The sequence below is a fragment of the Ranitomeya variabilis genome, chromosome 2, assembly GCF_051348905.1.
Source record: "Ranitomeya variabilis isolate aRanVar5 chromosome 2, aRanVar5.hap1, whole genome shotgun sequence".
Taxonomy (NCBI): domain Eukaryota; kingdom Metazoa; phylum Chordata; class Amphibia; order Anura; family Dendrobatidae; genus Ranitomeya; species Ranitomeya variabilis.
This window is the reverse complement of record NC_135233.1, coordinates 703,418,232-703,444,465: the sequence shown is the minus strand read 5'-3', so window position 1 is coordinate 703,444,465 and position 26,234 is coordinate 703,418,232. Positions and strand designations below refer to the sequence as shown.

The window sequence follows — 26,234 nt, the reverse complement described above, 5'->3', positions numbered from 1 at the left end:
CCAACAGGACCTCCAAATATCATGGATCTATAATAGTATTGGTTTTCTCATTTAAGCCATAGGGACCTTTCAGCACACCTTGGTCCCTGTACCCACCATAGTTATGAAAGACCCACAAGGTGAAGTTGTGGATAATGGTATACACAGAAGAAGATAACAGTATCAATAGCTGAGGTATTGTGATGTGGTGAAACTCCTGAAGAAGCCCAGGTGAAATATAAAATGCACCAGCTACTGAGGGGGGTAAGGCCTTTAGGGAAGCACAAGCAGTCATTGAACACATGTATGGGGCATCCTAGATGGGGGACTGTCAATGCATTGACCACTGCTTCCTATTATTGAACCTTTGAGCTGTGGGAAACCACTAATCTAACCCAAATCCAACCTGCTTTTCCACAGATGTGCTTCTTTTCATATGCTACTGTAATCTGTAATCTGCATACGTAAGAACACATGTGCATTTATATGTCCACATGAAAGAGTTTTGGAGACTTGTCTGTTATGGTTAGAGCTTGAGTTGAGTTGGAGGTTGAGAATTGACTCTGCTCACTACTTTTGAGCAAGTTTCTTCTGTGGTGAAACATAAAATTCATCCTCACCCGCAATCACTTTGAATTTGACAAGATCTATCTACAGGAGACTGGCACAGCAATGGGAAGAAAAATGGCCCCACAGTATGCAAATCTTTTCATGGCCAAGCTTGAAAGCGACTTTTTGTCCTCATGTCCCATCAGGCCTTTGGCCTACTACTGCTAAATTGATGATATTTTAATCATTTGGATGGAGTCTGAGCCACAGCTAAAGACGTTGCATGAACAGTTTAATCAATTTCATCCCACCATCAACTTAACACTTAACTACTCCTGCACTGAAATTAACTTTTTAGACACTATCATTAAGCTGCAGAACAATGAAATAGAGACATCCCTGTATCAGAAGCCAATCAACCGTCCAACATACCTTAAATGGGATAGTTTCCATCCAAAACACATAAAAAACGCTATTGTTTACAGCCAAGCCATCAGATACAATCGTATATGTTCCAACCCAATGGATAGGGATGGACAACTTGGTTGCCTCAGAAAGACCTTTTGATTCAGGACTACCATCCAAGAACAATTCAAAACCAAATTACAAGAGCCACTAGAATATCAAGGAATCAACCGCTACATTACAAAGCTAAAGAAGAAAATAATCGGGTGCCTCTAGTAGTCACCTACAATCCAAATCTGGAGGTGATAAGAGGAGCTGCACGGAAATTACAGCCTTTACTACAAAAAGATGCCCGATTACAATCCATTTTTCCAGACCCCCCCACTACTGTGTTTTAGACAGCCCCCAAATCTAAGAAGTATCATTGTCAGAAGCTCCCTGTCTTCTCAAACTGCTGCAGGAACCTTTCCTTGCAACCAGAAAAAATGTAAAACCTGTCCACTCAATGACCACGGACAAGATAAAGATCCCCAATTCACATCAGGACTACAAGATCCCAGGTACTTTCAGCTGCGTCACTTCTAATGTGGTGTACCTAATTATTTGTACTAAATGTCCAACTGGGGGTCTATATGTGGGGGGAGACAGGGCAAAAGCTTAGAACAAGAATGAACTCTCATCGCCACACTATAAGAGAAAAAAGAATGGATCTACCTGTGGCAATACCTTTTTGTCTCTCTGATCACAGTATTATGGACATGAAATTACTTGCATTAAAAGGTATCTTCAAATCTCAGAGAGACAGAAGAGTCTGGGAATATAAACTTATGACAACCTTTGACACTCTCAGTGCAGGAATGAATATATCACATGGATTTATGTATTTTTACATCAATTAAGGAATTTGCTCCTCAGACCATGTTGGGGCATCATAACATAGAACCAGACCCCAATCAGTGGACAATAAAACATTCACACTCCTTATCTATGAACTGTTACAATATTTATGGACATAACTGTTTATCACTCACATAATGGTAGTTCTGCTTCACATCACCTCTCTTATCTATAGCATTATTTCTGTGCTGTGTTGTGCATAAATATGTGATTCTACAGAATTTCTATTAGTCTATGCCTGATGAAGAGATCTGAGTAGTCTTGAAAGCTTGCAATTTGTTACCATCTTTTCAGTTAGCCATTAAAAGGTATCAACCACTGAGGACTCTCAATTCTAAATATTTTTCTACTTTTGCTCAAATAACATTCACTTGCTTACAGAGGTATTCCAGCCAGAAACTTGTATTCACCATTCACTGAATAGGGGATACATATTAGACTGAGATTAATAAGGGGGGTGAGTGCTATCCATATTCATATCCTTATGAAGCATAAAACTGGGAATTTGAGTGGAGCACTCAACATAAACACTAGAAAGAATTGAGTGCTGTACCATCACAGGGTTTTTATTGAGGGGCAATATAGCATAGTATTATAAAGTATAGTAAACAATAAACTCATGTAATAAAGCATTTCATACATTGTGGAAAGTCTAGCTTGCAGGAGTTAATTTGTAGATTCCTCTTTTGTGGGTTAAACATGACCCAATGCTTGCGGAACAATTTCCCGTATCTTTGAACTTGAACGATCTAATAGCAGGGACGTTGCAGGTTCCCTCTGCTGCATGACATACTTGTCAACGTAATACTGGCCATACTTACATCAGTCGGCTTTTTTTTCAGATCACTGTTTCTGACTAACGAACTGATTACAGTAAAGAAACAAGGAATTTCTAAACATTTCCCAACTTACTATACAAATGTAGATTTATCTCTGTAGCCCTTTTTTCTTTTCAAATAGTTTTTATTGAAAGTTTAACCATGTCAACAAAACATAACGCAAGAGGGAAGGTAATGGTAAGGAGTCGCGGGGCTGGATGGAAGGGGGATAATACTGGGAACACACAAAAAGGTAGAGGAGGGGGGGGGAAGACGGGGGAGGGGATAAGAAGACAAATATATTCTACGTATGCAGCGTAGACAGTTTATATATCTAAAGGCCCCGTCACACTTAGCGACGCTAAAGCGATTCCGACAACGATGCGACCTGTCAGGGATCGTTGCTGCGTCGCTATGTGGTCGCTGGTGAGATGTCAAACAGTGAGATCTTCCCAATGACGCAGCAGCGATGCGGCGACCTGTACAACGATGTCGTTGGTCGTTGTGACCCTGTCACATGGCAGCTATTATGACGATTCAGACCTCGATGAGGGACGTCCTGTGTGACGTTGTAGTCAACGAGGTCGTTGGTAAGGTGTCAAACACAGCGATGTGTGCTACCCAGCGGGACCTCAACGATCAAAAAAAGGTCCAGGCCATTCCGACATGACCAGCGATCTCACAGCAGGGGCCTGGTCGCTGCTACGTGTCACACATAGCGAGATCGCTACTGAGGTCGCTGTTGCGTCACAAAACTTGTGACTCAGCAGCGATCTCGCTAGCGACCTCGCTTAGTGTGACAGGGGCTTAAGTTTATAGATGAGTACTTGCGAAGAAAAAATAGTAATTTAATAACAAGTGCTAATAAACATTTTGGGTATGGCAACCTGAAAACTGAATACCTCTAATTGGTTTCATTTATTTATTAGATAAATCAGTAACTCTCAAGCAGTTTCTGTGAAATAGTAGGTAAGAATAATATATGCTAACCTGAACTTTTATTAACTCTTATTAACCACTAAAACCCACATAAGGGTGACCAAATATATTAGGGGAATACCTCCAACCAGCGATGCCATTCTCAACTATTTCTTGCACAGTGGGAGGGCAGGGGTTTTTCCAATAAAATGCAATGGAATTCTTAGTTACAAGAAGAATATGTGCTACAATGGGCCTAATAGAAGGCTTGAGGCGATCTATGCCTATGGACAGTACGGCAAGTTGGAGGGAAAGGTCGATCTTTTCTTTTGCCAAAGTGTCTATAATGTTGGAGACACCCTGCCACAATGGCTTCAATTTGGGGCACTGCCAGAAAACATGTAGTGTATTTCCCCTCTGCCCACAATTCCTCCAGCAATCAGGAAAACTATTACCACATATCAAGGATAGCCTTGCAGGGGTTAAATACCACCTAGAGACCATCTTGAAAAAAGACTTGCAGGGTTAAGGAGATCGTGGACGAATAGGTGAAAGCTAGGGCTTCCTCCCACTCCTCCTTCTGGAATGTAGTTTGGAGGTCTTTCTCCCATTTGATCATAGAGGGAGTTTTAGCAAAAACCAAATTGTTGTTGAACCAGCCATAAATGTACCTGTAGCTCCAGAAGATACTGTGACCCGGATTGCATAATAGGTTAACAACAGGTTCTGAGAGGGATGGTCTATTTGCGAGAAATTTTTCAATTTGATTTTTTACGATCTGGTAGTCACCGAAGGCCGTGGACGGAACGGCGAAAGTTTCTTTTAAAGACTTGAAGGATAGGAGATTTTCTCCATTGAATAGATCCTTAAGTTTCAAAATTTTGCAGTTTGCCCAATGTGGCCCTTTTTTCTGAGGTTCTGAAATTTATCCAATTAACCCATTACTTGCCAAATTAGCAATTTTCATTTTTTATTTTTTTTTAATGACAGATTTTTAATGATTTGGGTCCTAATGAATCAGAAACATAATTTGCATACATTTTTACAAGTACGCATTTTTCAGAAAAGGGCGTCCCAATGTTCAATTAAAAATGGCAATGACATGATTTCCTACTTTGAAAACATTCATTTTACAAACACAACACAAAAAATTGGACCTAATTATAAAAATTATAAAATCTTAGTTACTAGAAGCTAAAGATTAGGCGTCCCAAAAAAAGGATATTGGTAGATAATGGGTTAAGAAACAACTCTAAGGGTACTTTCCCACGATCAGGAAGTAGAAGCTCTTTGGCCGCAACGTATTTTTGCTTAATCCACATGAGTTCACTGAAAAATGCGGATTTACCGCATCAAATACATTCTATTGTGGAAATAGACTAGTGTCTCCACAACAGATTTTGTCATACTGTGGCTCTTAAACCAGAGCCGTGGGTGAATTTACGCAGTGGTAAATAGAAGCACAGTGAGCATGGGTGTCACTGACGTGGTTTGTGGAACCACTGTGCCACGGACCATGGAGAGCTTGGAGGGGCGTGACTAAGTGAACACCTGACTCGTCACTAGAGCCTCTGATGATGAGGTTAGACTTGGCTCCCGATGAACGCCAGATGCCACTGCAAGACAGATCAACAAACATACAGCTGCTGGACCCAGAGTACAGACTGGAGGTAGCAGCTGGTAGAGTTTGATTTAGAACGCAGCAGAGTTCATGCCAGAGTGCAGCAGACAGAGTTCACAACAGAGTGCAGCAGACAGAGTTTGCACCAGAGTGCAGCAGACAGAGTTTGCACCAGAGTGCAGCAGACAGAGTTTGCACCAGAGTGCAGCAGACAGAGTTTGCACCAGAGTGCAGCAGACAGAGTTTGCACCAGAGTGCAGCAGACAGAGTTTGCACCAGAGTGCAGCAGACAGAGTTCGCACCAGAGTGCAGCAGACAGAGTTCGTACCAAAGTGCAGCAGGCAGTGTTTGTATCAGAGTGCAGCAGGCAGGATCTGAATCAGAGTGCAGCAGGCAGGATTTAGACCAGAGTGCAGCAGGCAGTATTTGTATCAGAGTGCAGCAGGCGAGATCTGCATCAGAGTGCAGCAGGAACAAGTATGCAACCTTACACAACTTAGACTGCAAAACAGGACGCGCTGACTCTTTAAGAGGGTGGGAGTGCACACGCACGTGCCCTAAGGACATGGCTAGAGCACCGGCTGGAAGAATGCAGAACATGGGGAAGGGAAGAACTGACTGCAGCACGGGTGAGTGAAGTGACACTCCGGCATGGTGCTAACAATGGGTATTCTATAAATCCCATCCACTGTGCTTGTACTGTACAATGCAGCATTTTGAAAGCAGCACAAGTGCAGCGCCCCAGGGTCCTGGTCTTTGCAGTAATATCATTCTCCTCTAGGGGGGGAGTGATGTTACATTTGGAGGCAAAGAAAGACAACCGAATCCAGGTATCACAAACATGCAACACATTTCGCACTCAAGGCCACCAGGGGGAGCTATGCTCCTATTTATTAGGGCACTCTTCACACTTAGGTAAAACTGGTTGCCTGGAGAGGAAGTTAGGCAGTTACTGGCTGAGCTTTGCTCAGCTAGTTGGTCCCTGACCGGGGTGGGAGCCTGTCAGAGACCTAGACAGAAGATCACGGAGCTGCGCCTGCCCTAAGTGTGGCAGTTTCTAAGAAAGGATACTGAAAGAGAATTGTATTGTAGAGAGGGTGAAGATGTCATAGCAAAGGAGTGGATACCAGGAGGACCTCTGCCCTATACAGGCTGCCGCCTTCTGGGGCGCAGGATCCCGGTAGCCGGAACACCGAAGGAGCAACAGTCCTTTATGCCTTGCTTCAGAGACCGGCAGGACAGCTAATTTCACGCTACCTATCCGCCCCTACATCCAGGAGGCAAGGTGGCACTGCTTAGAGGCTGAGGCATGGTAGAGTCCCTGTAAAACGCCTCAAACCACCGGTCATACAAGTTTGTACATCCATCTGGGGGACAGAGAGAGAGATATAACATCGATAACATCTACAACATCTGTGAGGACCTTATGAGAGGCTTAGCAGTAAGGTACTACAACACCACGGTGCTAGAGGAAGGCTACTGATTTCTACCTGGATAAGGGGACTCTGGACTTGCTTCCAAACTGGCCAGACTCTGCCTGCCCTGTGGTCTGTGCTCTGGACTGTGGATGCTGAAGCCTTCAGTAAAGGTAAAGAGACTGCAACCTTGTCCCTTCGTTCTTCACTGTGCCTCTCACCATCCACCATCTCAGGGCCGGCTCCAGGTTTTTGAGGGCCCCGGGCGAAAGAGTCTCAGTGGGCCCCCCTCTTTAACACATACCACGATTCATGATGCACAGATACAGCAGAGAATTATAGCACAGCCCATGTATCGTATAGCACTGCCCACGTAGTATATAACACAGCCACGTAGTATATAGCACAGCCCACGTAGTACTGTGTATAGCACAGACAGGTAGTATATTGCCCAGCCACGTAGTATATTGCCCAGTGACGTAGTATATTGCCCAGTGACGTAGTATATTGCCCAGCGGCGTAGTATATAGCTCAGACACGTAGTATATAGCACAGCCACGTAGTATAGCACAGACGCGTAGTATATAGCACAGACGCGTAGTATATAGCACAGACACGTAGTATATAGCACAGACGCATAGTATATAGCACAGACGCATAGTATATAGCACAGACGCATAGTATATAGCACAGACGCGTAGTATATAGCACAGACACGTAGTATATAGCACAGACACATAGTATATTGCCCAGCCACGTAATATATTGCACAGCCACGTAGTATATTGCACAGCCACATAATATATTGCACAGCCACGTAATATATTGCACAGCCACGTAGTATATAGCACAGCCACATAGTATATAACACAGTCAGCCCAGGCACGCACGTAGTATATAACACAGGCAGCCCACTCAGTATATAACAGCCCACGCAGTATATAACACAGCCTGAGCCCACGCAGTATATAACACACACAGCCCACGCAGACGCAGTATATAGCACAGCCCATGCAGTATGTAGCACAGACTGTCAGATCCATCGATACAAACAGGCAGGTCAGGCCGCACAGATGAGGCATCTAGTCATGGCCGCCCACCTCTTTACAGTGTGTTTTTCTCTCTTTGCAGTTGCATGGCCAGTGCTATGTTAATAGCGCCCCCTCTGACATCAGGGTCACAGCAATGCTGGAACTTGGATCTCCCCTGGAGATGATTCAGCTCCTGCAAACCCCCTGGGAGGAGAGACTTATTAAAGTGAAGGCAAACAATAGTGATTGTTCCAGTGGCCATGCATGGAAGGTGATAGTACCCATCCAAACAGGGGGGACTGCATGCAGCACATTGCACCTCTGCCCAATGCAATCTGCCTCCAGCTGTGCAATAGTTAATAAGTCAAGGAAAAGGGATTACCATAGAGGTCGGTGCAAACAGCCTCTATGCAGGACACAATTGCTGGGGCCGGGGCTGCTATTTACGATTCACAGCTTAGATCTGTGTTTGTGTAAGTGGCCTGTAAACAGCGAAAGCCATTATACTGTTAGATGCAGAGGGCAGAAAAGGAATTTTTATGGCACCACATTCCTCATATTAACTTATGGCACCTGACTGCTGCTCCTGCCTCCTGCTCCGCTCGTCTTTCTGCTTGCTGCTGTCCCTGTGTCTGCACTGCCGCTGGACGCCTGGACCTGTCCTGGACGCATGGATGACAGCAGCCGGATCTCTTCTCTGAGCTCTTAGGAATCTGACGAGCTCTCACGACCGGAAGTGACAGGACAGAGCGACTCGCATTCATGGTGATGGCGGTGCCGGCGGTGACTGGTAAGTATTGCAGGCGCAGCTGTGTGAAACTCAGTCCCAGCAGCAGGCCCGGCCCGGAAGTGACTCTGGCTGCGTCGTATCCATGGTGACGGACGGTCCCGACTCAGCTGCAGCTGCGCACCGTAAATGGGCCCCCCCGTCTCGCCAGGGCCCCGGCACTTGCCCGGGTACGCCGGGTGCTGACGCCGGCCCTGCACCATCTACACACTGGGAAGCCCTGGGGACATACTTCACCTGTGGGAAGGTATACCATCTAGCTGCCATAACATCACCCCAGCGGAACCCTAAGCAGCGTCGGTCACCCTGACCAAATACAACAGGTGGCATCACAAACATAAACTCTATCCCTTTAAAGACCTTTCCCTTTAATTCGGATGTCCCAAGGGCCACGGATCGGGTCAGCCACCGTGACATCCCCCTTGAGAACCGAAGGACCCAGTACTGAGTACCCCGCTGCCCTTGGGGGCGCTCCACAAGCGCATTGCATCCAAAACGCTGCTATTCCTGATCGTAGGCACATACCCTAAATATGGATATTCTCAAGTTTGAAAATGGTGCTCTATCCCTTGGGTAAGGAATAACTTACCGATAGCTGGGTGTCAAACCACTGGGACTCTCAGCAATTATTAGAACTGAGACTCAAAGCTCCCATGTGAATGGAGCGGTGGTCGATCATGTGTACTGCATTTATGGCAGGATCACCAACAAGAATGAATGAAGCAGAAGGGCACATGATTGACCACCGCTCCAACACGTGTTCTGAGATTGATGATGATGCAGTGGTTAGACCCACAGCAGTTGGGAAGTTATCCTCTATCCCATGAATAAGGGATAACTATGAAACTTGAGAATACACCTTTTAAAGATCAAAAATAGTTTCCAATCTTCAATTTTGTACAGTTTCCAAATTCCTGTTCCCTATGTATAAAGGTGTTATCGAACTTGTGTTATTCCCATAAGTGTTAGTGAGAATTCCTATTGAGCTAAAACATCCTGTCCAAAGTTTCTAGTTCTATTAGGGGCATAGCTGGGGTAGAGGGCAATGCCAACCCCTCACCGTCAATAGCCAGCTGTCATGTTTCCTGATTGGCACAGATTTATTTTCCAGAGATAAATCCACCTCCAGAATATCTTTTATCATCTCTATGAATATAATTTTGAACACATTAAATCATAATAATTCTGGGATGTATACCCCAAAATATAATTTACGGTAAATCATTTTGGGTCAAGTAAACGCTAACTTTTATTTTCTCCTTTACCTACAGGCCAGTTTTGGCATATTTCAGACCTTCATTTGGACTTTTCCTATCACCTTACTGATGACCATACCAAAGTATGCTTATCCTCTAAGGGTGTCAATGCCTCGAGTCCTGGAATTTTTGGAGACTTTATGTGTGATTCACCATATGAACTTATCTTATCATCAATCCAGTATATCAAAACATCTGGACAAAAAGTTGACTTCATGATTTGGACTGGGTAAATAAAAGTTTGTGCCAGCCACTGTTAAAGAGATATCTAGCTGTCAAAGTTAAAGGGGTTGTCTTTTTTTAATTTTTAATGATACTAAATTATGTTAATAGTTAAAGGGAATCTGTCACTAGATTTTTGCTTCACTATCTGAGAGCAACATACCGTAATATGGACATAAGATAGCGATATTATCAAAACTACAGAAAGAAACGCACTACGAGATATTTCACTGGAATCAGGGTCTCTGCCCCTACATTATGCTTCTATCAGATTAGGTGGAAAAGACTTGGTGAAAGATTCCCTTTAAAAGAATGTGTGTGGGGGACCAGGGTGGGCTTTTGAACTTTAATAAGTAATACATGAAACTAAGTGATTGGGAATGCTCAAATAGTTAATCTAAGAGCACATTTACAAGTCCATGCAAATTATTCCTAGCATGGACAGTTAGTGCTTGGCTGGCCATGGCGCTCCTGACCCCAGCGTAGAAATATATGGAGCTGTCACTCTCGGATGGCGAGTTTGGCGGCCAGTCTGTGCATTGCAGTCCGAGATCAGATCGAGATCCACAGACGTTTGAGTGAGCCATAAAGGAGCTGTCTCTTTCCTTTTTGTTGTCACTGAGCTTTTCCTCTGTTTTAGTAGTCCCATGTACAATGTGGGATTCTCAAGTGTTAAACGGGTTGTTTAAGAATAAAGAAAAAATGCCTTCTTTTTGCACTCTTTTCTGGCATTACAGTTCAGCACCCATTCACTTCAATGCTAATCGGGAAACAATCCATGGACAAGGCTCTGTTTCTGAAAAATAGGAAAAAAACATCTCTTTACATCCTTACTGACAATCTGTAACATTATGTTTATTAGGTCAGGTCAGGGTATACAATCTTTGGTCATTCCTCTCCCTATTGACACAAGCAAACAATGAACAATGAAGAAGCAAACAATGCACCAAGAATGTGTGTGAGCTAATTACTAGGAGAAGGGCAGACCAGACATTATCTCTTGTCCTAAGTGCCCAGACCTGATTTAACATGGTCTGCAAACATTCTCTGGAGTTTTTCAATATTTCAGCTAGGTAAAAGAAGATAACTCTGCACAGGGTTCCCAAGTGCCCAAAAATTCCAGGACGGTCCATAAAGAATAGGGTCATTTTTTTTCTATTGTCTTAAAAAAATGAAGCTGGGGCAACAACTTGAAGCAAATGTTTATTACTTATTAATTAATTATCATTTTACAATTCACAGTGAATGCAGCTAATGGCTTTGAAACATGTTTCTGAACTGCAGACATATTGTCTGTCTGTGATTTTTTTGATAAGGTGTCCAGAAAAAACTAAAAACAAAACTAGTTGACAACCCTGACTGTGCTTTCGTAACAATAGCTTTTGTAAAGCAGCAAAACATGAAAAATCCACAATAATATAGAAAATTGTCTAATTCAGAGAAATCTAACTTATATCTCTCTTCCACAGTGATAGTCCACCTCATGTTCCTGTGAACGAGTTGTCCACAAAAATGGTGATAGATGTAATTGGAAATATGACCTCTACTATTCGTGGCCTTTTACCTGATATACTTGTTTTTCCTGCACTCGGTAATCATGACTACTGGCCTCAGGTATTTTTCTACTGTTTCGTTCTGCAATAAAATGTTATTCCTGACTCTTAATCTGTCCTATTCCCTTTCCACCAATCTTGATCCCATTGTCAGTGAAGTTCACAAAGCTGCCATCGTCCCATGTGCCACGTGCCATAGGACCTCTGGCTCCATCAGCACTTTCCTGGCTCTAATACTCACACAAAACATATTATTTCTATCAGAAGTGCTGATTTCCAAGAGTGGGCACTTGTAGTAGCACCCAAGGAAAACTTCTTAATACCATAGTGGCACCACCTACAGATTTACCGACGGCCCCAACAAAATGTCCAATTGTTTGTACTTTGGTTGCAATTGACCCTTATATATCAAAATTCTTCACGTTTTTTAAACGATAGTATACACTTGACCATTGGGGGTTAAAAACAAAAAAATTGCTTTCACTATATATATTTGTATGTGCTAAAGTTAAAAAGACTGAGTTAAAGGTAACTTGTCAGGTTCGATAATGCCATTAACCTGCAGATATAGTTGTAATCTGCAGATGAATCTGCAGATTACTAGCATTATGAAGGTGTCCGACCTCCGTACTGAAAGTGCGGCACCCGGGAGAAAATGTACTTTATTCTCCCAGGAGCTGCTGACTTTTAGTACTTTTAGTCATGCAGGTGTGTCCGGAGCAGTTGTCGCTCACAGTACTGAGAGCTGTGGTTGTGTGACTGTAGGCACGCCCCAGCTTCAGTACAGATCTGGCTGTCAAGTATTAAAAAGTGAGGAATCAACTGCACTCAAACAAAAATCTTGGAATTTTAATGCTGTTTTTTTTTGCTACCAAATAATTCACGGTGGTGCTGGGTAGGGGGACATATAGCGACAGGTTTTGCTTGACATTTCAACCCATCCTGGGTCTTTTTCAAATTGTCGCTATGTCCTGTAGACAAAGGAGGAGGCATATCTTGAAGCTATAAGACACTGCAGAGTAACAAAGTAATCCTTCTACGCTTCAAAGATCCCAAACTATCGTGTAGCACCCTGTGGCCAGAATAGGATGATATCTCTACACCTCCAGAGCCATTTTCAAACGTTGTCAGTAGCCCAATCCATACCACCTTCCTACGGGAATCAAGCCTACATCAGCTCTATAGCTCCACTTCAGGTTCTCAGTCAATGGGTGAAGAATACCCTCTATATAAGTCCCACGGGTCAATGCTTGTCACTGTGACTTCTTTTCTGTCTGTACTCTGGCCATAGAGATGGTAGTAGGTTCCTTTCACACTGTTCTAAAAGTTGCTCTTGGCTCTAAGTCGCTGCACAATCCCCACTTGTGACCAACTATTCCACAATGCTTCTTATCTTCTTCACAATCTCTCCATCAACTAACAGGAAGTAGCTTCCCATGCAAAATGCCCCAGTAACGCCTCCACACCTTGGCTGCTACTACCTGTTAACCCTGACACAGCCAAACAACCTGCTGCAGACCAAAGTACATGTAAAATCACTTTCAGAACGGCAAATCCACACAATAACATTAGAGAAGTCTTCAGACAGGTTTGGATGTCTTCTCCATACTTACACACATAGATGTTAGATGGTCACCTGGTCCCATTATATATCGGTGGGTTCATCCAACTTTTTTCTAATGTGTAAGGAGACCTTAAACTCAAAAAAACTCAAAGTCTCAGATCCAATTGAGTATAACATGGAGGATGTGGGACATTGGGGTTTTTGGTGTATGAATATGCAGATCTTGAGTGAATCTAAGCATTACACCAACAATACTGAACGCTCGCATGTACGAATAGTAAAATTCGCTCTTTATCTTTAAGTTCTATCACATTATACTTGCTGTGTTTGCCATTCCTATGTCTTTCTTATGTTTTATGACACACCACTTCTGCTTTATGTAATTATATCTTCTAACCATTTAGTGAATGAAGATGAATAATGCTGTTAGATTCTCACTAGTTTATGGCAGATTGATGAGGGTGAGGTTTCAAAAATGTTAATATATTTCTGATATAAATTAAATATTGATATTATATAGGCGAACAAAAATCCGGAGAAAGCAAAATGGGTAAGGCAATCCTTTGCCTGCTGTACGGCTAAACATGAGGGAATTCTCGTATACGTGTTACTAATGAGATCCCAAAGGGCAAAGCACAAGGAAGATCTGTTAGATTATAAATTATACATTGCTGAATCATGTCGTTCCTTTTTTTACATAGAGTAATTTCACACGGCTTAGTGATGGCATTTTTACACAGTTTTTGAATGTCAGGACTCAGGAGTGAATTGTGAAGGGAAGAGAAGTGGACATATAAACCACTGAACTTCTCTTTTTCTATTGTCGAAAACTGCAGAAAAATCTAAATAGAATCTGCTCAATTTTCTGTTTCCAACCTTGACTGTTTTGGTAACCGTGCTGTTGTGCTCTTAGCTCTGAGTTACTAAAACATAATTATCCATCTCTATTTTTGCTTAATGAGAATTTCCATTAATCTTTGAACTCCACTATTTTCATATCTAAATACGTTCATCTTTTATAGGGGTTGCCTTGCATCTGTCTGTGTACCCCATGGCTTGACAAAAACCCATACAGGGTTGAAACGTTGCCTATGCTTGGGTGTTACTAAACACATATGGTGGAATTCTTAATTATAATTCTCTCGAAGTTATATTTATTTTTATTTAATTGCTTACATAATGCCATTAATTTACACAGTGCTAAACAGACATTATCATCAATGTCCTCATTGGGGCTCACAAACGACACCCCCTATCAGTATATCTTTGGAATGTGGGAGGAAACCGGAGAGCCCAGAGGAAACCAATGTGAACATGGGGAGAACATACAAACTCCTTGCAGATGTTGTCCTTGGTGGGATTTGTACCCAGAACCCCAATGCTGCAAGGCAACAGGGCTAACCACTGAGCCACCGATCTGCCCCATGCATGTCATAGATTGATGTCCCTTTCTCTATGTTCTCTATATAAGCTAGAAAGACGCTTCGTAAGCCACTTTTTAATTTTTGGTGGACTTGTGATGTCAGAAAACTGTGCACCTGAATATCCATTATGTTTTACATTTCCCTAGAGATGTCAGCAAACACATCGGAGCAGTGGCAATATTAAAGGGGTTGACTCTGATAATAAATCTTCCTTTAATTCTATGACTGTGAAGGGGATTTGAAGTATGATTTCAATGCTCAGACTGCTTTAAGGCTACTGAGAAAAAAGCAGCTCAGAATTTTGGACATAAACGCAACATATAATTAAAATTCTATATAAATTCCCTAAAAACTACATCGTTTAAAATGTCTATATTAAATTACATTTTCTTTATCTACTGCAATTGGAGCCACAAAAGCAGACTGTTGTCGTTATGTATTTCAGGACCAGTTGCCTGTATCAGGAAGTGAGGTGTATACAGCAGTGGCCGAATTCTGGAGACCATGGTTATGTGAAGAAGCTCTCAATACATTTCGGAAAGGTATTTTTGTACTTCCTACGTGTACGTTGGTTTACTATTTTTGAGCATATGATTTTTGCCAAAAGAGGAAACAAAAATATATATAGAACTTATGAAAAATTTCTATGTTACTGAATAAAGTTACACAACAAGCAATGCTATTCTTCTTGGCCACACTTAGAGCAATGGTTGGTCAGCAATAAATTATCTTTTCTGTTTAACCCATTATCTTCCAATGTCCTTATTTTGGGACGCCTAATCTTTAGCTTCTAGCAACCAAGATTTTATAATTTTTATAATTAGGTCCAATTTTTTGTGTTGTTTTTGTAAAATGAATGTTTACAAAATAGGAAATCATGTCATTGTCATTTTTAACTGAATATTGGGATGCCCTTTTCTGAAAAATCCATACTTGAAAAAATTTAGCAAATTATGTTTCTGATTCATTAGGACCCAAATCATTAAAAATCTGTCATTAAAGAACTGAATCGCTTATTCCGAAAAAGTTTTCCTTTTTTTTTTCTATGCCCCTGTGTTTCAAAGTTATGTCTCCCCACATCCCATCCCTGGAAACAAAAAAGCCAATTTTTCCTTCAACATCCTGGTTGGACACCATAACATTTCAAAAGCCCACAGTGAAGTTCTGCAGTATACCATCAGTTGGTTGAAGGGAAAATGTAATCCTTAACTTCTCAGGGGCATAACTTTGAAAGGGAAAGTCACAATAAAAAACGAGAAACTGTTCCAGAATCAGTGGACTAGTACCAAGTGCAACACATTCAGTTCAAATAAAAAAAAATCCAAAGAAATTCCTGTTTAACTATTCCTGGATCTGGATGACCGAAAGACAGTAAATGTCTTGGTGGTCCTCTTTCTACTCTGCAGTGAAGTTCTAAAAGATCACTGCATAGTAGAGCAGCTTCACGTGATCCACACAGAGAGAGCAGAAACAGCTTATTGCCATCTTTGCCTTCCCTGTGTGTACTGTGCACAGCATCAAACAAGCTGTTTATACAGTAACTAGACTGTGGCCCGATTCTAATGCATCGGGTATTCTAGAATATGCATGTCCCCGTAGTATATGGACAATGATGATTCCAGAATTCACGGCAGACTGTGCCCGTCGCTGATTGGTCGAGGCAACCTTTATGACATCATCATCGCCATGGCAACTATTATGACATCTACGTCAATACTGTGCCCGTCGCTGATTGGTCGAGGCGAATTCGTGGCAGACTGTGCCCGTCGCTGATTGGTTGAGGCAACCTTTATGACATCATCATCGCCATGCTGTGCACGTCGCTGATTGGTCGAGGCCTGGCGGCCTCGACCAATCAGAGACGCGGGATTTCCAGGACAGACAGACAGAAAAACCCTTAGACAATTATATATATAGATAAGAAGTGCTAATGGTGTTTCCACCTCTGGACCCAATGGTCATGTGATAATGCTGGGTGCAGGAAAGGAATAGAAGTTACTGGGTCTTAGGAGCGCTAGTCAGCTTTGCTATGCAGCCAGGAGGCTGAACTTCTCTTTAACTGGGCATAATATGCCAACCCCAGTTACAGGCGAAGTCAGTAAAAAAAAAGTGTTTAAAGGTTGAAATGCCCCCAAAAGGCTTTTTACGACCTTATGATGGGCACAATATGTGAAAAAAATGAAAAATGAATAATTAAATGCATGAATAAATAAAAAGCTGGGAAAAAAATTCAATCAATAAAAAAAAGTTGCTACATACCAAATTTTTGTAACTAGTTCCACTCCCATAGAAAAAGCAACATGTCCGATATTTAAAAATAATTATTTTTGAAAAGGGAACAGAATTTAAAATGTTTTTCAATAGTATTTTGTAGTTATAAAAAAAGTGAACAATAGACATGCAGTTCCTTTATTTTCCCTCCAATATCAGCAACAAATAAATATGAAAATAAGATATAAAAATTACGCCCCACATATCAGGAAAAAAGGTGCACATGTTATTTGAATATCGAAACGAGAAAAAAGTGTACACTTCTATAAATCACATGTACTAAAAAAATGTGCGTGGCCTGGTCTTAAACTACTTAACACACCATAAGAATAGGGATAATAAATCGAACTGTATAATGACTTTCCAGGTAAGAATTCTTAGGAATTTCTGTGAAATATGTGTGCAATGTAAAAGTGTAGAAAATAAGTCTAAAATTAAAAAATATAATTTAAAAATTATTGAAAAAATGTTAAAATATGACCTCTAGTGAGCTCTCTAATACGCTATCAATATCCTCACTTCTACCTATAGCTAAAATGAAACTAAAATGTTGTCACACATTAAAAAAATCAAACAAAATCCACTAGTATAGACAAAGAATTTGCCTTTAAATAATACATATAAATTGTAGGATTATTTAACCATAGCATCTTTCCATTTTTTGTTGCAGGCGGGTACTATTCTCAGATCTACAAATTGAATCAATCTTCGCCTCCTCTTAGAATCATCAGTTTAAACACCAACTTGTACTATAGTCCAAATAAAGAGACGGTTAACATAACAGACCCTGCTGATCAGTTGGAATGGCTGGAAGAAACATTAAAATATTCTCGCCAAAACAATGAGAAGGTAACAAATGAGTGGACATGAGAGTTCCTTAGGCTCCATGCACACTATGTATATGCACTTAGCCTAAAATATATAGTATGTCGGGTGGTTTTCCCAGTGTATACTAAAACGTTACAATAGGCCCCCATTCACCAGACGGAGGGCAAAAATGTGTTCTTTCATCCTCCATCTGGCATAAATGCATTTGTATACCGTAAGCTTTGTGTTCTATCAAAGTTCAGCAGATTGTGCTTTCCTTTACAGTGGGACAAAGTAAAAAGAAATCTATATCATGCTGTATATGTTTTTTATTAAATGAGTTGCTATCAGTGGCGTAACTAGAATCCTATGGGTCCTAGTACAAAATTTGCATTTCAGACCCCAGTAGCATGTTGGTCAGATGTATGGACCCCAGTAACGTTTTAGATCATGTTCCCTTTTCTTCTTAATCTGGCACATCCCGCTATTGCTTCTTCCAGTCAGGAATTGCCTCTGCAGAAAGTAATGCACAGACATTTATGACTGATCACTTGTACAGCACACCTTCCACCCTTTTAACCCCACTTCAACACTGCTGTAAGAAATTTGTGCAATGGTACCACCCTTGTGCCCTGCACAGTACCCATACCTCTCTTATGTTCCCCACATGATAGCTGTGTCCTCAAATGTAAAATATGTTACAGTAGTGATGTTTTCCTATGTGATCACCTTAAAGCAGAAATGTCCTACTCTATGGCTCCCATAACATATTAATGTACAATTCCTGTTTTGTGCCACCCGATTAAAAGAAAGTTTCCTCTTTATGCCCCGGTATACAGTTATGCTCAAAAGTTTACATACCCCAGCAGAATTTTTGTTTTCTTGGCCTTTTTCCAGAGAATATGAATGATAACACCAAAACTTTATCTCCACTCATGGTTAGTGGTTGGGTGAAGCCATTTATTGTCAAACTATTTTGTTTTCTCTTTTTAAATCATAATGACAACCCAAAACATCCAAATGACCCTGATCAAAAGTTAACATTCCCTAGTGATTTTGGCCTGATAACATACACAGAAGTTGACACAAATGGGTGTGAATGGCTACTAAAGGTAACATCCTCACTTGTGACCTGTTTGTTTGTAATCAGTGTGTGTGCATAAAAGCTGAGTGAATTTCTGGGATCCAGACAGACTTTTGCATCTTTCATCCAGCCACTGACTTTCTAGATTGTGAGTCATGGGGAAAGCAAAAGAATTGTCAATGGATCTACAAGAAAAGGTAGTGGAACTGTATAAAACAGGAATGGGATACAAAAAGATATCCAAGGAATTGATAATGCTAGTCAGCAGCGTTCAAACTGTGATTAACCCCTCTCCGACATCGGCATAATAGTATGCCGATGTCGGACTCCCTCCCTCCATTTGATGCTGGCTTCGGTGGTGAGCCAATAACTTTCTGGGGACATGTCAGCTGTTTTAAACAGTTGACATGTGCCTGCATTAGCCGCGGGTGGAATCGCGAAACTCAGACAGCAGCATTTAACAAGCACTTCCACCAATCGCACCGGAAATACACACACTGGTTACCCCGTCACGTGATCGTGGGTCACAGATGTGTTGGCATGTCAATCGGAGGTCTCTTGGAAACCTCTATGGTTGTCAGTGCCGACTTGCTATGAGCGCCACCCAGTGGTCGATGCTCATAGCAAGTGAGTAAATCTGCTATATAGAGGTGATCTGATCATCGCCTCTATGTAGTATCCAATCGGGTTATGCCAGCTTCTAGTCTCCTATGGAAGCATGCCAACAGTAAAAAAAAAATGTTTTTAAAAATATGAAAAAATTTAAATATAAAAGTTCAAATCACCCCCCTTTCACCCCATTCAAAATAAAATAATACAAATAAAATCAAACATACACATATTTGGTGTCACTGCATTCACAATCGCCCGATCTATAAAAAAAAAGATTAACCCCATTGCTAAACAGCCTAGCGAGAAATAAAGTCAAAACACCAAAATTATGTTTTATTTGGTCGCCGCGACATTGCATTAAAATGAAATAACAGGCAATCAAAAGATCGTATCTGCACCAAAATTGTATCATTTAAAAGGTCAGCTCGGCGCACAAAAAATAAGCTGAACATGAGATCATGAAAAATGGAGAGGTATTGGAAAATGGCTATTTTTTTTTACCAAAGTTTGGAAGTTTTTTTCACCACTTAGAAAAAAAAGAACCTAGACATGTTTGGTGACTATGAACTAGTAATGACCCAGAGAATCAAAATGGCAGGTCAGTTTTAGCATTTAGTGAGCCTAGTAAAAAAGCCAAACAAAAAACAAGTGTGGGATTGCACTTTTTTGCAATTTCACCGCACGTGGAATTTTTTTCCCGTTTTCCAGTACATGGCATGGTAAAACCAATGGAGTCATTCAAAAGTACAACTCGTCCCACAAAAAACAAGCCTTCACATGGCCATATTGATGGAAAATAAAAACAAAACCACTGGCAAGTAGACCAACAAAAATGTCGTCCACAACTGTCAGGAAAATCATTTGGGATGCAAAGAAAACCCACAAATAACATCAGCTGAAATACTGGACTCTCTCAAAACTAGCAGTGTGGCAGTTTCAAGATGCACAATAAGGAGGCACTTGAAGAAAAATGGGCTGCATGGTCGAGTCGCCAGAAGAAAGCCATTAGTGCACAAATGCCACAACATATCTCACCTACAATACGCAATACAGCACAGAGACAAGCCTCAAAACTTCTAGAACAAAGTAGTTTGGAGTGATGAGACCAAAATTTAACTTTTTGGCCACAACCATAAATGTTACATTTGGAGAGAGGTCTAAAAGCTTATGATGAAAGGAACACCATTTCTACTGTAAAGCACAGAGGTGGATATCTGGTGTTTTGGGGATGTGTGAGCTACAAAGGTACAGGAAACTTGGTCAAAATTGAAGGAAAGATGAATGCAGCACGTTATCAGAAAATACTCAAGGCAAATTTGCACTTATCAGCCTGGAATCTGCGCATGCGACGTACTTGGACGTTCCAACATGACAACGATCCAAAACACAAGGCCAAATCAACCTGTTATTTGCTACAACAGAACAAAGTGAAGGGTCTGGAGTGGCCTTCTCAGTCTCCTGACCTCAATATCACTGAGCCACTCTGGAGAGATCTCAAGCGCGCAGTTCATGCTAGACAGCCCAGGAATTTACAGGAACTGGAGGCTTGTTTGCCAAGAAGAGTGGGCAGCTTTACCATCTGAGAAAATAAAGAACCTCATCAACAACTGCCACAAAAGACTTCAAGCTGTCATTGATGTTAGAGGAGGCAATACACGGTATTAAGAAATGGGGTATGTAAACTTTTGGTCATTTCGATGTTTTGGTTTTAGGTTGTCATTATGATTTAAAAAGAGAAAACACTGTAGTTTGACAATAAATGGCTTCACCCAACCATTAACCATGAGTGGAGAAAAAGTTTTGATGTTATCATTCATATTCTCTGAAAAAAGGCCAAGAAAGCAAAAATTCTGCTGGGGGTATGTGAACTTTTGAGTACAACTGTATGTTCCTGTCACGGGGGAACTGGGTAGACTAAGGTTGGTTACCCGAGCCCCTGCGATATCCCTCAGGCTAGGGAAACCCTGTCTGTCCTTTTCCCAGAAGATACACTAAAGGTGTGCATGTCTGGGCCACCAGGCCTGACCCTGACTCCTGTTTCAGCCCTAAGCTGAAACCACCACCCGCCACCCAGTGAAGAGACCACACACCAATCCCCACAGAAAGCACAGACAAGGAAAACTGAAAAACGCACCACGCCGCAGACACACAGGAATACACTATAATGTGCACAGGGCAAAACAAATACAAATAGGAAGGAGGAATATGACAAAGGATAATACACCACCAGATACGATATTCCTACAACAAGACCACCACTCCAGACCGGAACCACTAGGCATAAAGCATAAGCTATAATCAGCGACGCCCAAAGTCCAGCGCGACTATTTAAAGGCCGTGGGCGTGACCCAGCCTCCAACCTGATTACCAGCTAGATTAACCCTGAGCAAGCTGGATAAAATCTAGCCGACGCCACTGAGCGTGTAGTGGACGTAAGTGGAATTACTGCTGTCTATCGGATGCCCTAGTGTGAACAGCGTCCGACATGACAGTTCCTCATTCTTGCCCCCATACAGCAATAACATCCCCCATCCTGTAATAATGTTCCCTGTCATGGGCCCCATCCTGTAATAATGTCTTCCATTTGGTGACATCCTATAATAATATCCCTATCCTATAATAACGAATTCCATCCTGTAGTAATGTTCCCTTTCATAGGCCCCTTTGAATAATGTCCCCTGTCCTGGGTCCCATCCTGTAATAATGTCTTCCATTTGGTCCCATCCTACAATAATATTTCTATCCTATAATAATATACAGTACTCCATCCTGTAGTAATCTTCTCTTTCATAGGCCGCTTTTGATAATGTCCCCTGTTAATATTGTAATTGTAATATTGTCCTCCCATCCTAGCCTCATCCTGTAATAATGTCCCCATCCTGTAATAATGTCCTATATCCTGTAATGTCCTCCATCATGGCCCCTATCATGTAATAATGTCCTCTGTCTTCGTCCATATTCTATAATATTGTCCTCCCTCCTGGCCTATATCCTGAAATAATGTCCCCCATTCTTGCCCCCATGCTGTAAGAATGTTCAGTTTCCTTAGCCCCTTTTTTCAATATTGTCCCCATCCTGTAAAAATGTCCCCCATCCTGGGCCCCTTTCTATAATCATATCCCTCATTCAGGGTCGTTATCCTGTTGTAATGTTCCTGTAATCCTGTAATAATGTCCCTCATCCTACCCCCTACCTTTGATTCGGGTTTGCCAAGTATTCAGCCATCATCTGACTCTGCCGCTTAAATGCCGCTGTCAATCAGTGCCAGTAACATGTAAACGGCAGAGGGCGTATCGTTCCATCTCCTCATTGGTGCTCCTGTGACGCTATCGCAGGATTCCGATGTATTGCTTTGAAAGCCAGGGGTCTGTGTCTGTCATCACAGTACTTCTGTGAAAACCAGCCTGTGGCTGGCGATCATAGAAGACTGATATTAGCTATACGTAGAAGAGCTCTAGCCCTGCTATGTATAGCACAAACGATCAGACGATCGCAGGTTCAAGTTCTCTTAACCCCTTTACAACATGCGCCGTACATATACTGTTCTGCGGGAGCTGTGTTCCCGCAAAGAGAAACACATGTACGGTGCTGTGATAATGTGGGCTCACTCTGAGTGCCGCCATGAATGGGTGCGAGTGTCCACTCTATCCTGTAGCAACGCCCATGATCGGTGCTAGCACAGATCAAGTGTATTTAACCCCTCTGATGCCACTATCAATAGTGACAACAACATCGAGGAGCATTGCACAGGGAGTGAATTCCCTGTGTGCTTCCAACATCACAACGCGATGCAATCACGTTGTGCTGATGGTCTCCATGGTTGCCCCTTGGCCGCAAGATGGCCGTGGGGTCCTGCAGAGATAGTGGCTTGTGAGTTCCTGCTAAGATCAGGAGTTGACAAGCCTCCTCCATTGCCTGTCAGACGTTGCTCTGATGCCCTGCAGCGCAGAAGCATTGCAAAGTATCAGATTAGTAATCTGATACTATAGAGTGATGTCCCATCCTGGGAGAATGTAAAAAATAAAAAAAAAGTTATTGCAAGTGTAAAAGTATTTTAAAAAAATCCCCAAATAAAAAACAACAAAAAAAGAAAAAATATTATTCCAATAAATACATTTATTTATGTAAAAAAGAAAATAAACAAAAAAAGTGCATTTATTTAGTATCACCGTGTCTGGAATGACCCGATCTATAAAACTGTTTCAGTAGAAATAAATAGAAAATGAGGCAAAAAACTATGTTTTATCATCATACCATCTAACAAAAAGTGCAATAAAGCGCGATAAAAAATACAAATGTAAACAAAAAATGATAACTCTGAAAATGTCATTGGAGCGGCCCCCAAACGCAGGACAACGGGGTACTCGGTACCGCGTCTATCGGTTCTGAGGATGTCACGGTGGCCCGACCCGGTCCGTGGTCCTGCTAAGGGGCGCCCAATAAAAGGTGTAGGTGGTGGTGTAGGTCGCAGTAAATAACGAGGACATAGGGTTGCAGTCTCTTTACCTCTTTACTGAAGGCTTCGGCATCCGCAATCCAGAGCACTGCTAACAGGGCTGGCTGACACCGGCCGGTCCGAAGGCACATCCAGAGTTCCATTTACAGGTGGAAATCAGTGTCCTTCCTACCAGCGCCTGTGTGTCGTAGTACCTCCCTGCTGAGCACCACGGGATAGTCCTCACAACTGTCGTGTATGTTTCTGTTCTTTCTCTCTCCGTCCCCCAGATGATATGGATAGGACGCACCCGTATGACGGGGTAGGCCTGGAGTTATTTTATAGGGACCCTAGAGACGCCCCTCTCCCACAATTGCCTCCGTTGTCTTCGTTAGGTGTAAAGGTGAGACAGCCAACCTAAAGTTAACTGCCCGGCCGTAGTTCAAAATAATGCGTAGAGTCTCTTACTTCCTCGGCGTTCCGGCCGCCGGCTACGCGCCTCAGAAGGATGTTGCTGATCTTGAGGCACGACTCCTTCTGGTTCTATCTCCTTTGTGCTGTGATCCCGTTTCTCACTTCTCCACAATATGCTTCGCTTCGTGTCCTTTCTTAGGAGTCTGCCGCTATAAGGCACAGGCACGGCTCCGTAACAATCTGTCCTTTTCTCGGGCTCTGCCAGGATCCCACCCCTGACAGGTCCTCTCTCGAGCTCTCCCCAGCTACTTTCTCCCTGACTTCCTATCCAACCCCCAGATTTACCCATGTGTGAGGAGTGGCCTAGTAGATAGGATCTTTTGCTCCCCCTGGCGGCCGGAGTGTGAAGTGTAATGTGTGTTTGTGATACCTGCAAGGTGAACTCTTTTAGTGCAATCAGACGTACCATCACTCCCCTTAGTGGCGGAGCGACAGTACTGCAACGACCAGGACTCTGGGGCGCTGCACCATCTTGTCCTGCAAAAAGCAAGCTGTCATAAACCTCTGTCAGCGCAAAAATAAAAAAGGTATTGGGTAAAAGCACCAAAGCATAAAAAAAATATAAATGTGGTATCGCTGTAATCGTACTGACCTGAAGAAAAAAGCTGCCTTACCAATTTTACCACATGCGGAACGGTTTCAAAAAAAACAACAAAAACAATTCCTGAATTGCTGGTTTATGTTCATTCTACCTAAATCAGATTAGAAAGCAATCAAAAAATGTCATGTGCCCGAAAATGGTACAAATAAAGCCGTCAACTCAAAAAACAAACCCTAACATGACTCTGTCAGCAGAAATATGGAAAAATTATAGGTATAAAAAGAAGAAATAGAAGTGGCACTCACCCAAATGTTGCTGTGATTCAATGTCCTTTATTCATGTTACGAAAAAACAGGCATGGTGTGGAGAGGCGGCTGGTGAGAGTTGCGGTGCGGTGCAACTCTCACCAGCCGCCTCTCCACACCATGTCTGTTTTTTCGTAACATGAATAAAGGACATTGAATCACAGCAACATTTGGGTGAGTGCCACTTCTATTTCTTCTTTTTATACCTGAGTATTACTTGGCGTTGAGCACCACTCGCACGTTGCTGGTCTACATGTGCTGCATGTGTCCTAATTAGGATCCTATGTCTGCCATTGAACCGCTTGTAGCCACGCTGCCTAGTGCCGTTCATACTTCAAGCTTCTTTTGTGCTACATGGAAAAATTATAGCTGTTTAACCCCTTCCCGACATGTGACGGTATAGTACGTCACATGTCGGGACCCCCGCTTTGATGTGCGCTCCGGCGGTGAGCGCACATCAAAGTCGCGACATGTCAGCTGTTTTTTACAGCTGACATGTGCGCGCAATAGCGGCGGGTGAAATCGCGATCACCCGCCGCTATTAACTAGTTAAATGCCGCTGTCAAACGCAGACAGCGGCATTTAACTACCGCATCCGGCCGTGCGGCCGGATATGAGCGCATCGCCGACCCCCGTCACATGATCGGGGGTCGGCGATGTGTCAGGAAGGTAACCATAGAGGTCCTTGAGACCTCTATGGTTACTGATTGCCGGTGGCTGTGAGCGCCACCCTGTGGTCGGCGCTCACAGCACACCTGCAAATCTGCTGTGTAGCAGCGATCTTATGATCACTGCTGCATAGCAGAGCCGATCGGGCTGTGCCTGCTTCTAGCCTCCCATGGAGGCTATAGAAGCATGGCAAAAGTAAAAAAAAAAAGTTTTTAAAAATGTGAAAAAAATAAAAAAAATATAAAAGTTTAAATCACCCCCCTTTCGCCCCAATCAAAATAAATCAATAAAAAAAAAACCCAACCTACACATATTTGGTATCGCCGCGTTCAGAATCGCCCGATCTATCAATAAAAAAAAAGCATTAACCTGATCGCTAAATGGCGTAATGAGAAAAAAATTCGAAACGCCAGATTTACGTTTTTTTGGTCGCCACGACATTGCATTAAAATGCAATAACGGGCGATCAAAAGAACGTATCTACACCAAAATGCTATCATTAAAAACGCCAGCTCGGCACCCAAAAAATAAGCCCTCACCTGACCCCAGATCACGAAAAATGGAGACGCTACGAGTATCGGAAAATGGCGCAATTTT

General features: G+C 42.4%; 1 protein-coding gene across 2 annotated transcripts in view; it reads left to right on the top strand.

Annotated features, from left to right (window-relative positions):
• The window catches only part of SMPDL3A (sphingomyelin phosphodiesterase acid like 3A), a 52,150-nt gene that overhangs the window by 4,766 nt on the left and 21,150 nt on the right, over positions 1-26,234 (top strand). Inside the window, exons 2-5 of one of the 2 annotated variants that reach the window (XM_077289453.1) lie at positions 9,692-9,905; positions 11,368-11,512; positions 14,885-14,981; positions 17,381-17,559. In XM_077289453.1, coding sequence (XP_077145568.1) covers positions 9,692-9,905; positions 11,368-11,512; positions 14,885-14,981; positions 17,381-17,559 — 635 coding nt within the window. The remainder of the gene's footprint in view (positions 1-9,691; positions 9,906-11,367; positions 11,513-14,884; positions 14,982-17,380; positions 17,560-26,234) is intronic. The other variant, XM_077289454.1, reaches the window with a different exon arrangement.